Below are 15,248 nucleotides of genomic sequence, written 5' to 3'. Positions count from 1 at the left end.
GTCCCTAGTGAAGTTTTTAATGCCATTTTTCAAAGCAATATGGATATATATAAAAAAATATGAAATTAATTATATTATATATAAAATATATTAGTTTAGATAAGAATATCATATCTTAAGGTTTGTGTTACGATTCCAGCAAAACATACCCTTTTATTTTTTTGTATATACATGTACATCCTCCCCTTATCATCTTATAAATGGGCATAAATTACAATGAGTTTAATAGATTTAAATAACAATCAGGGTATTCTGTGGTAGTGTTTATGTTATACTATATAGTTTTGCATGCATTTACGAAACAGACAGTTTTTACTTTTGACGGGAAACTTTATAATGGCAGAATTCGTATATATATCCAAAGGACATGGCAAATGTAGCTTATAAAATATGATTAATACGCAACTAAATATTACCTTTCCAACCTTGCAAATTACTACTTATTAATATAGGGGAATCTATAAAACTGTGAAAGTCACAGAAATTAGATAGAATCCGTTTGAAAGTTTTTACAATACTTAGTTTGAAATAATCATTGAATCATGTTCAGCTGAAATACAGGCACCTGACGTTAGAATTATTTCTTTTTACAGTAAGAAAATTCCTGTAGTATTTATCATATCTTAAAAAAAAACATTTAAACGTCAGGTGCTTAATGAATTGAAATTATGATTTATCTTTTGATTGTCGGTTTGGGTACTGCGCGCGCCCCCTAGATCCGCCACTGCATTTATCAGTGTATTGATTTTGGTTGTGTATTCTCATTTATACAATAACTATGAGTCAGAGTTCTCTCAGCTCAGGAGGGGGAAATACATGGGATTAGTATTTCTTCTCTCTCTTTTTTTTTTAAACAGTGTGCTTGCAAAAAATGACCAAACAAACACCGCGCGAACATTTCATTTTGACAAAACCCCCCTGTTTGTGATTTAAACGGAAGTGATATTATAGAAAGTGCCCGGATTAACATAATATGATGGCGAGTAGCTGTCGAAAAGTGGTATCGAAGTAAATCCGGACTAACATCATGTGTATAAAAATGGTTGTGAATTAGATTTGTGTTTACAGGAGGATATCTTGTGCAGGGATAATCGTCAAGATGTCGACTGAAAAAGTTCGAGTGGCCGTGAGAGTCAGGCCAATGAACAGGCGAGGTATCGGGCGATATTTATAAATTTGTTTATAAATGTTGACATCAACAATGCACATTTTAATGCGATTCATTTTATGAAACCAAGATTTTCTCAAAGCAGGGTTCATACCCTTTGTTGAATATTTATATACTAATAATACCATTCGAAAGTAGCTCAATATTGTGTCCAAAATCGAAGAAGGTGAAAGAGACATGTCATAACCTTACATTTTACCCCTGTAACACGAGGTTGTCCCCAGACACTCGAAAGTAAGACACGCCCCCGCATTTTTGTTCCGTGGTCTAGGGGTGGAAAAAAGATTAAGTTTTATAGATCTGTATAAAAACATTTGATTCAAAATATAGTACCTATAATTGAGAGAAAACCTGATGGTCTGATGCAAAGGGTGGGGGGGGGGGGGGGGTAGGGTGTTAGTTCAAAACAATGCATGTCTCACCCCCAGTTTTTCATTGAAAATAAATACAACAAATTTGTATCTAGTGTTCTTTTTAAAAAAATATTTCTCTACTAAACAAGTTTTTTCACTCCATGTGAGCTGAAACTGCGTTTACTCGCTGTTTGTACATGTACAATCTTCAGCATGTTGCAATTGTACATGTGTCATGAAATTGTCAATGTGATATCATGGACATAATAACAGAGATTGGCAACTCTGCCATTAGCGTGTTTTGTTGTTGAAAAATGTTACAGGACCAAAATGCTGTAAATATTAGTAAATTGATATATTGATCTTAAACCAAAAGTATGTTGTTTTTATGAAAAATTTGCATTTAGGATTTAGACATTTTTGAAACAAAAATAAATATATGGGAAATATATATAGGTCAGCTATAAAACATCAGCGAAATCTCAGACGACGGGTGGACAATTGCCACCTAAAACTCCTCTTTTAATATTGCTTATAAGACATAAACTCATGAAAATATAATATTTTGAATGTTTTGGTAGGATTTAGCTGTTTATAATTTGATGTATTTGTTTATTAGAAAGATATACTGATTTAAATTGGGAATACTTTACAATAGGGACTGCGAGATTTCGATCAGTTGCCAATCTCTTTTATTTATGTCTCTGGTGATATGAATTGATATCTAGTACTCACTTTTATACATGGTAAATGTTCGGAACATTTTAAGTGTTTTTAAGAAAAATAGGGTGTCATCCATATTGTCAGCTACATGTTTCTCTTGATGGTGTAAATTGTAAAATATCATTTATCATTAACATGTATTTTGGACATATTCTCAACCACAATAGCCTAATGGTAAACAAGTAAGTGCTCTGAACCATATACAGGGGAAGGGAGTCTGTCGATTGAGATAAAGCACTAAAATCTTCTAGAATTCAAAATTATCAAGAGAGAAACTTTCATCCTAGGCAACTTCATAATGAGTCAAATTTTTTCAGTTGGATTTCGTAAGTTTCCTGTCAGATTTCATTCGTAAAAATTCATACTATTATAGCAAGTTCTTCGAGAATGTTTATAAGCGAGTCCATTACTTTAACCACTTAATTTTTACAATCTAAACTCTGGTTATCTACGATTTAGTCTCGTTCCATCCTTCTCTACATCCTCCATAATTTAAATGTTGATTGATATTTAGTAAAGCGTGCTATTGTTCTAAATTCACAACCGTAGTGTAGGTAACCACCCCTTACTTCGATACATATCACTCTTTAGCGCTATTTTTGAATTATTATTATTCAATTTTCGATCAGCAACAAAATAAAAGTATTTAGACGAGTAAGGTGATGCTTAACATTACTTTTTTTGTTATTGAATTGTTACTTCACAAACTAGTTGTAATCAAAGCAGAGATATTTCGGAATTAGCGATTTTAAATTGGAGGGCAATATATACATCCCCTGTCAACGGATTGAGACAGAGATATATCAGCCCGGAGGGCGTTACAGCCCTAGCTTTTGGTTGCTGTCTCACCAAGTCCAAAACATGTGTATCAGGGCTGATACAGTACTAGGACAGTAGGTATATGATATATGCAGTTCTTGTAAGTTTCACTCACGATGATTCGATCTTCAATCCAATACCATGAAATATGACATATTTATATAATCAGATATGACATTAATATATTATTAAATAAATAACCCATAAAGTTCAATAGTTCTATATGAAAAAATTAACACTAAGTAAATAAATAAGTAAATAACCTTGTATTTTGAAATGTTAAATAATAATTAGATTATAATCGTATTTTATTACTATTGAAAAACAAACAGGGATAGAACTCTTGAAAGTTTAGTTTATTCTCATAGAAGTGCAATATTGCAAGGTTTGTTAAATGTACCAGTACATATCTTCAAGAACTGAGGTTTGTTTTTATTATGCAAATCGCTCCCATTCACACAAAGAAAGGATACACTTTAACATTTTTCCTCTTGTTATACTTGACATCAATTAGTTATAACACAGAACCCATGTGTTAAGCATTAGTTGGCTTCAAGCTTTGGTATTAAATAGCAATAGAACAGAATTTTAAGGATTTGAGATTGTATATTGTACCAGTAATGTCATTTGATTTGATATGTATACTGTAAGAGTGTAGATTTTCACCTGTAAACATATACGGAACAAAGGAGGAATTATTACCCCCCCCCCCCCACCCCACCCGACCCTCCACCTAACCTATAAAAGAATGATGTCATGATCAATATATAATAATATAGGGTGGTTTTTTTTTTAAACTTTGATTCTATTTTTAACTTTTTAAATTTTAACTAACCCTAAATCAAATATGGATAAATTTCATCATCTGGCAGAATTATAAATCATCTTTTATAGTATAGGTCCATTGTCTTGTGATTTTGATATTATCTTATGTTACAGTACAGCTCACGAGTATCCCGACACCCACCGTGTAAAAAACATGGTGGAAAACGGTCTGTGTCGCACCGTGCACACGGTGTGACACCGTGTATGTGTATTGGAAAATTCAAGAAAAAGCACCGTGTCGCACCGTGGCCGCCCGTGTAACTCCGTGGCCACTGTGTTACTCCGTGGATATCGTTACCTGAGACGTTGATAGAAATAGCGAATGTTTGGAAATAAAGAAATTATTGCTTAACAAGGGTTGAAACATATATATCCTTTTCATATTAAAAGAAAAAGAATGTCGACTAAAGTTGCACGGACCCAGAAAATTGTCGAGGCTGCCAACGTGAAGTTAATTTTGTGTGATCTGAAAACTCGACGTAAATGGATACCTTTTAATTCATTTGTTCTTAAATAAATTGAAATAAATTCACCAAAAATATTTAATAATCAATTAAATAAATATATAATCAAAATTCCAATCAATTTAATTCATCTTGTTTTTTTTTCTCTAAACACACGTGATGTTGTAACTGACGATCCTATTAAAATGTCGGGAGCTTAAACATCTTATTTCTGTTATCTGTAAACACTTTCTGATTTATTAATTAATTTACAGCCTTACTTTAAACCAATTGAAAATGAGAAATGAAAACATTTCAGATCATGTTTTTCTAAAAACATGTGCTGTTGATGTGCTGTAGTAAATAACAACCCCATATTACCGGTGACTCGAATAATTTGGACTTCAGCTATTTATGTAGCAATAAATAAACAAACAAAAAATCACTTTTATATTATAGATTATAGATAAATACATGTACAAACTCTTTTTAAATTATATTCAAGCATTGTACACGTATTAAAAATATACCCGCATATCATAAAATAATTTTCAACTTTATTTCCGTATAGCTCGTAATGGCCTCGTGATTTCACATGAAAAAATCACTCGTGCGATGTACGGAAGCTGATCAGATACACAGCATTGTCTTTCATCTTGGGTTCTATACACAACAGGTGTTATTGTCTGTCTTGTTAGGTGTCATTGAAATTTACAACTGTGTGTATATTTAGACGTCTGAACAGGTGTACTCGAGATGCCGTTATTCACACCTTTCCGCGAACACCTGTTTGGTAACTCATCATAACCCGTCGTGTGTATGGTCTGAATATATATAACTTCTACTTTGTTAGTTCAATGATTTTTCCTAATCTCTAACAAACAAAAAAATTGTTTGTAGATATGTACACAAACAACTACACGTAAGACTATCGGCGCGTGGATCCGGGGAACAATTCAGCAACTCTATAAATGCAGGAATTTCACAAAGTATTAACTTGCGATAAGAAATTATTTACCGGGTACACATACATGTATGTACAAAAAAACCTGATTGAATAAAAAGATGAATGAGATAATACCAGTAACTTTTTGCAAGCATTTATAATAAACACAACTTTATTGATGTGAAATAGCGTCGAAATTTTAACGAAAAACCTTATTACATCGTGAACTTTACAAACTTTTAGTCATTGTGTTGAAATCGTTATTAAAACCATGGATCTAAAATAAATGAATTAAATTCATACAAATAGAACTCTTATAATTCAAAAAAAGTTGCACAAAAGTACAGAGAGAGAGAGAGAGAGAGAGAGAGAGAGAGAGAGAGAGAGAGAGAGAGAGGGAGAGAGATTTTACAACGTAATATTCCAACCCTCATGCATGCAGTATAAGAATGAAGAAACTAAACATTTCAAACACTGAATACGTCATTGTTAAACATTTTTCTATTTTGCGGACTTAGAAAAACAAGAGAACGACATTTTTTCCATATCATGGAAGGAGCATGTGGTCTATCTCGCGGGCTGATTTGATTGACAGGGATAGCACGTGGACCCTGACTGCATATATTCTAACGCAATTTCAGGGAAAAGGGTTCAATATAATGGAAACTATAAATCGAACTTATTACACTGAATTACAAGTAAAATGTACTTAAATCAAACTCATACTGGTATTCTCTCTCTCTCTCTTATATGACGATCATTAAACAATCAAACAGTAATTATTGCAATACTGAGTAGTTTCTTGGAACACAAATAATTTCTAAACTCAAATTGCTATAAAGATAAAATAAAAAATTTTCAAGAACCGATCCACGGATTTTTAGCGCTATGAATATGTACCGTGCGGTACTACATGGACAAGTTCATCACACATATGTATAAACGAAAGAAAATTTGAAAATATATTAGATATAAAGCTGTATAATTATATTATTTAGAGAAAGTGCATTTGTTTTCAACAATCCGTTAGATTTGTTATCGTTGAATAGAGTATAAGTGAGAAAAGATCACAGTTACGGTTCTATGCACTATTGAAACTGCCAAACTACAGTAAGTGCGATTACTTCTACGTTTAAAAACGGACTGTAACAAAAACTTATAGAACCGTTTATTTGAATTTTAAAAAGGAAAAGAAAGTATTAGTGTTTTAATTGATCAAACCTTTATGTGGGCGATATCGATTTTTGATATTAACAAAAATCAACCGTGTCAATCGCATACGTCTGAAAATTGCGTGCATAAAAATTTTATTTATTTCTATTTCTTCGTCTTTTTCTTTCATTCTCTTACGTACATCAATAAATATTTTATTCTTTATAAATTTTATTCCTAAATCCTCCTTTTTTCACAGGTAAATACCGAGTGTTACACCATGTAACTGTCCGTGTTGCATCGCGTTGCACCGTGTCACACCGTGTTTTTTCTCGTTCTGTGGCCGTAACAGAGAACAATAGATCAAAGGTACCGACACTTCCACGCTCAGCGTGGACTTTCAAACACGGTGGTCGGTGTTTTTGTCGGGATACTCGTGAGCTGTACTGTATATGGGTGTTCATACATGTACACTGTATAAGCAGATTTCACTTCTTGGTTCATGAATGCATATGTTGGTTAATTTTTATTTCAGAAATTGATATGTCGACCAAAGTAGTTGTGGATATGGAGGACAACCAAACGGTGCTTTATCATCCAAGCAGGTATATTTACAGACAATTATAGCCATCTCAATGCGATCTATCACTATACTGCAGATGCAGGTACATTAGCTCAGGGAGTTAATTGATAAAAATTAGAGAGAACCCCGATTGCAGCTTAATTCTTGTTTGTGGCCCATTAAGCCGGAAACAGTTCTAGGCATCTACCATGTATGTGGTTTCTTACTCTGAACTCATATTTGTTTGGACAATGTACCGGGTAGAAGTTTATCTTAACCTTTTGATACATGTTGCTCGACCAAGAGGAATTGTTCATTGTCAACAGTCAAGTATACTGTAAACATATTTAGCTTGTACAATATTTTGCGGAATTTGGATTTTCATTAAGTTTGCATATTAGATTTGATTTAATTAGCACAACTATGAATTGATATATTTATACTCTGCATAGCATTTGGCCATATACTTGATTTTAATAGCAGAAGCCACATTCCACCAAAAAAAGCTAATTACAATGCTCATGCAGCTACTAGTAAATGTTATACATTTAAAAGCTTTTTAAACTCTACTGTTAAGTTTCAATGAAAGTAGTAAGAAAAAAACGGTAGCTTTAATATATGGCCTTGTTTGCATACAGTTACTGCTGTTGTCCAAAGTGTCTTTTAATTTTCTGTGCTCTGTAAGTTCACCCTGTGCTGCTCGTAAACCCACATTGAGTTAAGTATGCAAAAGCTGAGTGGTCCTGTAAAGATCCACACATAAATGGGAAAAGGTTATATATATAGATACCTGACAATAGTGAGAATCATGCTAGATTTTGGAATTATATGTAGGAACAAGTTTTTAAGCCCACATATTCTTCTTCTTCTTTGGGGAATGTTAAGTATGTGTATGTAAATGTATTCATAAAGACTTTAATCTTTTTATATAGATGACCTAATGCATCAAATGATGAACTTGTAGATTATGAATCATTACAGATATAATGTAGCTAGGTAACTCGGCTTGCCATTGATATTCAAGTCTGGTTATGAATGAAGTCACATGTAAATGACTGGGACTTGAGATAAAACTATTGGCGGTTATAGTGCAAGGATGTATGTAACTTTGTACATATGATTACACTATTAGCCCTCATGTCAAGGACTCGAAACTGTACCAGTACATGTAACGTGCATGTCATCAGTCATCATCAGAGAGGGGTATATTGCAGATTTCTTCTGTTGACCATTTTTTCATATAACAGTATTCAATGATAATTACAAACATTACTGGATTATTATAGTCTGAATCTATGAAATTACACTGCTTATTCTTGGAATGCTTAGCAGTAGAGGAGGCATGAAGTGGATAACATGTCATCAAATCTTGAAGAATTAAACTATAGACTACCATTTGATGTCCTCTTCAACTTCATCATGATACCAAATAACTACTGATTGTAAAGTATATACATGTACCTAAATGCCAAGTGGAAATTCATACATTTATTTCCCTGTTCTGATCAAATTACAATTGTTACAATAAGGAGGAAGAAAATGAACTTAATGCAAGTGCTAAGCTCACTTATTCCCTACTGTGGTCTTAAAAAAAAGTACTGTGGTGAAAAATGAAGCTTAATCCAGATCGTGGTGTCGTGTCTGTGTTTTTTTAACCAATTGATTTTGATGGAATCAGAATGGCTATTTTATGTGTGTGAAGTCTTGGTGCAGCCTGCTGCAATGAAATCCTGCTCCAACATCGATTTCACTTCTCGACTTTACTAGAGCTTCTGTTGAATTTAATGTAAAGATCCAGTCAGCTTAATGAGATCCTTAAACATCAGAATACTGTATAACTCTATGTATACAGCAGATTCAGTAAAGTATGCTAGCTAGTGTTATATAAGAGCAGGCTTCATCAAAAGGAACCTTGTTCATATGCATGCTGAAGTTGTATATATTGATTACCGTCTAGAAGTTATTGAAGCTAAGGAGATATATCAGTCAGTTATACCCACGTCATCTTCATCAAAACAACAAATATTTACACCATCATCCTTTCTCCCCTCAAAATAAGATTATACAGTTTACAGGTAGCCAGGTTAGCTAGTATATATGGAATCGCAGTCATACCAGACTAAGGCCAAGAGGAATAAATAAAGTGTTTCCCCTTTGTAGTCCATTCCAAGATTAAGTCAATAAGCCGGTCCTTGATAGTTTATCAGGACCCCAGTGATGTTCATTTTAGGACTCACATTTGGAAAATTTCATTTTTGGTTGAATTGTTGTGATTCTAAAAAAAAATGTTCATGTCATCATGCAGTTGGAACAAATGAATCTGGGGGGATCAAGTGTGTGTCAAAGGGACCATCTGATTGATGAAGTTTGAATTAAAGCAACAATGTAACTTTAATGTAACAAAATCTTTTCCTGATACTACCAACCCTGTTTTTGTTCAGGTTGGAAAAGAAAACAGTTTTGACTAAGTATATAATGTGCAAGCACATTTACTTTTGTCTATTCAGTAAATTATAGCCTATTGGTCAAGCCAATCGTAAAATGTACAACTGCAAAAGACTGGTCAATGTTAGCCACTGGTCTATTTCCTAATCTAGTGGCAAAAACTTTGATTGTGAAGCAGTTATTTTACATGTTTAGTCTACCAATCATTGCACATAATATTTAAAAATACCTGTAAACACTGTAGTACATAAATACGTCAAGTTCGGGTCATGACTACCAAACTTTTTTTTGAAAGAAACTATAATGAATACTATTTATTCAGCTCTATCATTTGAAGAGACTTCTCTATGATCAAGTGTTATTATCAGAATAAAAGAAAAAACAATCCCCCTCCCCTATTTTATAAAGATTTGTTGATTGAGTTTATATTGACAGAAGAATGAGTTTTATTCTTTGTTATCAATTGAATAAGTTTGACTGGATGATGGATTAGAATGGGGTCACTGATCTTTATTGTGTATATAACTGGTCCTTGGACTTACGTGTACAAAACAATAAGACTGTCGATTTAATCTATGCATCATATCTCTGTGAAATGATAAAGGGATGCAGATTCAGACATAACATTTTTTATTTTATTGTATTTTATTGAAATGGGTGTGGGTGTATTAAGCTCAATGGACAAGGGGGCAAAGGTTCCCTAGTTTCTTATGAAAAAGAAATAAAATAATGAGGTATGGGAAGCCTCTATATTTTGACATACTTTCTCAATAGGTGAAAACATCAGATACTGATCTTTTACAGTTCATGAGTTTAAAACCCACTGGGGCTTTTACAATTTCATAACCATAATAAAAATTGTAGCTTACGGTACAATATATACATTCACTTTCTTTCCCCCTTTTAAATTGCATTGATAGATTTGAATGATATTTACGCATAACACAGAAGACCCAATCACCAAATCTGGTGTGTATGATGAATACATTCAGTCCTCCATCAGAACATGACAGACTCTCCTCCCGACTCCAAACCGGATCACGACCTGATATTATACTTTGGCTGATTAATAATTCATAGATGAAAATATTTTTTTAAGATTTATATGAATTTAATTGATTAACTTCTTAGTATACCAAAAATAGATTCATTAAATTACAGAATGAAAAATAAAATTGTGTTTTAAGAATTCAAAATGCTGTGCACTATTTTTGTCAGCATAATTCGGCTGTTCCAAAGGCTCTTCCGTTAATTGCGCATTACACGTTGAATAAGGCTGAGATTTTTAAAAATAAATCATATTTGCAAAAAGAGAACAAATGTTAAAAAATGTAAATATAAGCATTGAATCATTATTTTTTGAAAGATGTGGTCTCATAACTGCAACGGTGTGTGCAAACAAATTTTCATAACGCGCTAGCGCGCGTTATTCAATTTGTATGCACGCACCGTTGCAGTTATGAGACCACATCTTTCAAAAAATAATGATTCAATGCTTAATTTAATGTTCAGATAATGTAAACTTTGATTATTTTAGAACGGTGATTATTTGTTTGGTTATAAAGATGTTCTTTCATTCATGTTATATTATTATATATCCCAAGGTTTCCCATATACCACCTTACCATTAAGCCACTCTATGAATTTAGGAGATCCGTGACATCTGCAATGAAAGAAATGCATACTAGTATGCTGGTATTTTATTAGCTTTACAAATTTAAATGCACATGAGCATGCTACAGTAAGTTTCAGAAGCTTAAAAAATGTGAGGGGAAAAAAATTAAGGAAAAAGTGAAATAGTATTGGAAAAATTATGCAACAGAGATGTCTGAAATTCACATGGATTTTTTATTTGATTTGTCAAATGCATCACCAAGGATTTGAAATCAATTTTCAAGGATGTTGAAATTTGCAATCAATTTTTAAGGATGCCAAAAAAACCCTTGATGGTTTGAAATGCTAGAGATCGATATTTGTTAGGTACTCTGAATTTATGATTTTAGATGTAAAAGATGAATTTCATTTACTTGAATCATCAAATTCTTACATGAAGCTTGGTGCATGGTTAAATTACCGGTAAATATATTGTTGATTAAAACCAGTGATATTTTTGTTGTAAAAAATGTCCCCTTTTTTTGCAAAAATTGTTCTCCCCACCCCTCTTCTCTCTCCTTTACACTTTGAACAGTAATATCGAACTGTTATCTCATGATGATGTGTGCGCATGTACTTATGTTACATGCGTATATCAGCTTAAAAAGACAGATTGAATTCTATAATGCAGAATCAGACATCTGCTATATTCTATAGTTTGTGTAATCAGTCTGAGAGGGTTTAGGTAATATTGCACAATAATACATTGTGTAAAGTTAGTATGAATCGCTGTTTATCCCAAAATACTCACCATCACTGCAATATATTGAAAGTTCTCTTCAATATTGTGTTCTTTGTTATGTATCAGTTATCCATCTAATATTTGTAATGAGAAGCGATTCATCAATAGTTCACAATACACGATTCTGTTTGGCTACATGTTTCAGTAACTGCAATGACATGTTATTGTTATTTTTCTTTGCCTTTTGTGAGCTGATGGCTGTATGCAACATAAACCCCTTAGTATGCATGTTTCATACACCTGCAATATGATAACTGCCACTCATCCCAAGAGATATGCATCACCCTTCAATTAAAAGTAATACCCATTAACATGAAAATTGAGACCAACAGTGAGATTTAGTTTTTTTCATTTCAATTGTCACAAAATTCAATGCTTTTAACACCACTTCAGGGAAATGTGAGCCAATACAAGTTCATATCGTTTTGCCAATGATCTGATGGACCAAATGGTCTCCATGCTAGCACTGCAAGGTTAGGACTGAAAGTATTTTTTAAAAAAGAAAACTTTTTACAAGGTTTTTAATTAGTATTTCCTTTCAAGAATCATTACCGTAATAGACATTCATTATGGAAATTCTTCTTGGGGGGACAACAAGATCCACAGCATAGAACTATTGGAGCTGACAATGGAAGTTCCACAAAGTAGACCAGATTCTATGTCTAAAATGATCATGGCTTTGAAAGAAATTTTCCTTGTTTCCTGATGATCAAATTTTGAATGTTAATGTTACTGCAAGAATTTTCAATAAACGCCTCCATATTTTTTGGCGTGTAGTGCAGATACATTTATGGCATGAATGCTGAACTGAAAACAAAAATGAATATGTGTACAAAATACATTGGTGTGTCTAGCTATATTTGAATGAATATGCTGATTATAATCATAACTACCCCACATATGTGGTGAACATGTATAATTTATGCTTTGCATAGAATCATATAAAAAGACTTGGCCCAAGACCTTGTATAGTATATAGTAATATTTTGTACGTTGTGCCCTAGCTCTAGATTTTATTGCACTCTGCAATTCATGGCTGAGACAAGAACAGTGATGCACTTTGAAAAGTCAATATCATTCCCCCTTTTCTTCTTCTCATTTGGAGCCTCTCACAGGGAGAAGTGTTGAGAGTGCAGGGTTGAATGTTCAGAACTTGGTAGCCATTTTTGTAATTGCTTCTGGAATTGCTTTGACACTTGATCTTGCTTCTTTTCTGTAGAGGAAAGGATCATTTGATATTGATTTTGGTTAAGAATTAAAAGTTTGACCATCTTTAGGTCAATGCAGAATATCATAAGTACCAAGACCCCTTCTCTCTCTCTCTCTCTCTCTCTCTCTCTCTCTCTCTCTCTCTCTCTGTCTCTCTCTCTCTCTCTCTCTCATGATTTCAGACAGGTGTGTTCACCTTTCTAAAGCTTGATGGACCCTGACCTGTGTGCTTCTGTTGCTTCATGTTATGGTGTCTGCTTTGATAGACATGCAGCCTTTTCTTGTCCTCTTCTTGCAAATGTCTTGTCAGCTGCTTCGTTGCATGCTGTACTATCATATATACATTGTATACCTTTATTGTATTTGGATGTGTTTATACAACAAAATCAAGTTTTTTGTCAAGACATAAGCACACCATTTTCTACAGACAGGATGTAAAGAATTAAGCATAATCAAGCAAAAAAAAAAAAAATACTGTATCAAACTATATTGAAAATGAGTTATTTGCATGGAAATTAACTTTGTACTGTAAGAAAGATTTACTTTTGTTTCATTGTTTGCCACTGTTGAGATGAAACGTTTATCATACAGACATTGCAACATTTGCAATCATCACATTGATATTATCATGTCGTAATGAGGAAAAACTTCAAAGTTATGCATCTGATGAATTTTCTAATCAATGAATTCATCTCTACAACAGAAGGGTCAGCATTGTAAGGTATCTCTGTATCACCAGAAACAGGAAGTTCACATAGGTTCTTGTGATAATGAACCAGGCCTTGGTCTTTTATGGTTTTTGCATCTTCTGTAAAACTTCGGCTATAGTTGGAGGAAAATCTTCAGGAGAACATTTGAGTCTTCCTGTTATTTTACTTTATTAATCAATGTCCTTAAGGTGTGTGTTCTTATCCAGCAAATTAATGAGCAACAAAATTGAAAGCTGGGTATTAAGAGGCCTTCCTAGTGTTTACAAAGACCTAAGAATTTGTCAGCTTAGCTGTTGAGCACAGAACTTGGAATTGATTTCATACAAATGACAGAAGTCTGTTCTCATATTTAAGATTACAGATCTGACTGCATGCTCAAGTCCAAAAATGTTCGAGTTTTTCTTTTAATATTTAGCTAGATTTTTCATGTTAGTATGAACCTGCATTCGTCTTAACTAGTACAAATCAGTAAATCTAATTTTCAGATTTCTCTTTCCAACCAAACACATTTAATCTAAGATTAAAGTTATTCATTAACTCCTATAATGATACAGGTACCCATTCCCTTATGCTGGGGAGTTCACAATGGGTACATTGTAGTGTATAACCCACCATTAAACAGTCAACACAGAGTTCAATTGTTTCCTTAGCTTGTTTAATATAATCAGAGGTAATGTGGACTCTGATTACAGCAGGTTGTGTATTAGAATAATGGTTGTCAGATTAAATATACAGGTGCTACTACTGTAAGGTCTTTTGAATGTTTGTCGAGATGTTATCTAGTGTGTAATACTGTTAACACACTGATCCTCCCCTTATTTTGAATTTAATGAGGTATCAGATTAAGATGAATACTCTTCTGTTTTTCTGACAAAACAGGTATTGGCTCAATCTCCGATCAGATAGTTTTCAAAAGCTGTGGATTTTTACATCAATTATCAGTTAAAGATGTGCTGTATTTTGGCAGAGTGTGATTCTTCCACGCACATGGCTCTTTGGTTTATTTTGTATTGATATCAACAGAAAGTTTTAGTGCTTACATACAGCCTCTTTTCATGATCCATTTTGTGGAAACTCCCAGAAATTTCAAGATTTGGCATCACATTCTCTCAAAATATCTGCTGCTTATATACCACTTTTTATGTGGTTTTTTCCCAGCCATTTACCTGTTTCCTTTTTCCTTAAATTGACTAAAATTTTTGATCTTAAACTATTCTCTGTTTGATTCTTGTTGTTCTTATGTATAATCAATATCAATTAATACCATGAAAGAGAGATTTTCAAAGGTTAATATTGTCATACGCACGTATTAGGGTTGAGTTTTATTTTTAAAAATAAGTTACGTACACAAAATAATGCTCTGAAAAGTTGTTTTTTTTAACTTCAAACACTGATTGCTTCACAGTTCAGACAGAGTTTGTTTTGCAGAGCAATCAGGGTCAATCCACCATTAATTATACATCTGAAATACAATGCACAAAGCATTAATTGCATCACT

General features: G+C 33.2%; 1 protein-coding gene across 6 annotated transcripts in view; it reads left to right on the top strand.

Moving 5' to 3' along the window:
- The first annotated feature begins 898 nt into the window (after positions 1-898).
- Positions 899-15,248, top strand: part of LOC128162792 (kinesin-like protein KIF13B) — an 87,721-nt gene continuing 73,371 nt past the window's right edge. For 2 of the 6 annotated variants that reach the window (XM_052826182.1, XM_052826189.1), the window contains exons 1-2: positions 899-1,154; positions 6,965-7,034. In XM_052826182.1, coding sequence (XP_052682142.1) covers positions 1,100-1,154; positions 6,965-7,034 — 125 coding nt within the window. In that variant the 5' untranslated portion in view covers positions 899-1,099. The remainder of the gene's footprint in view (positions 1,155-6,964; positions 7,035-15,248) is intronic. The other 4 variants (XM_052826196.1, XM_052826176.1, XM_052826216.1 and 1 more) reach the window with 2 other exon arrangements.

The sequence above is a fragment of the Crassostrea angulata genome, chromosome 1 (genome assembly GCF_025612915.1).
Source record: "Crassostrea angulata isolate pt1a10 chromosome 1, ASM2561291v2, whole genome shotgun sequence".
NCBI lineage: Eukaryota > Metazoa > Mollusca > Bivalvia > Ostreida > Ostreidae > Magallana > Magallana angulata.
Note: the sequence above shows the minus strand (reverse complement) of the source record. Positions and strands in the feature narration are given on the sequence as shown.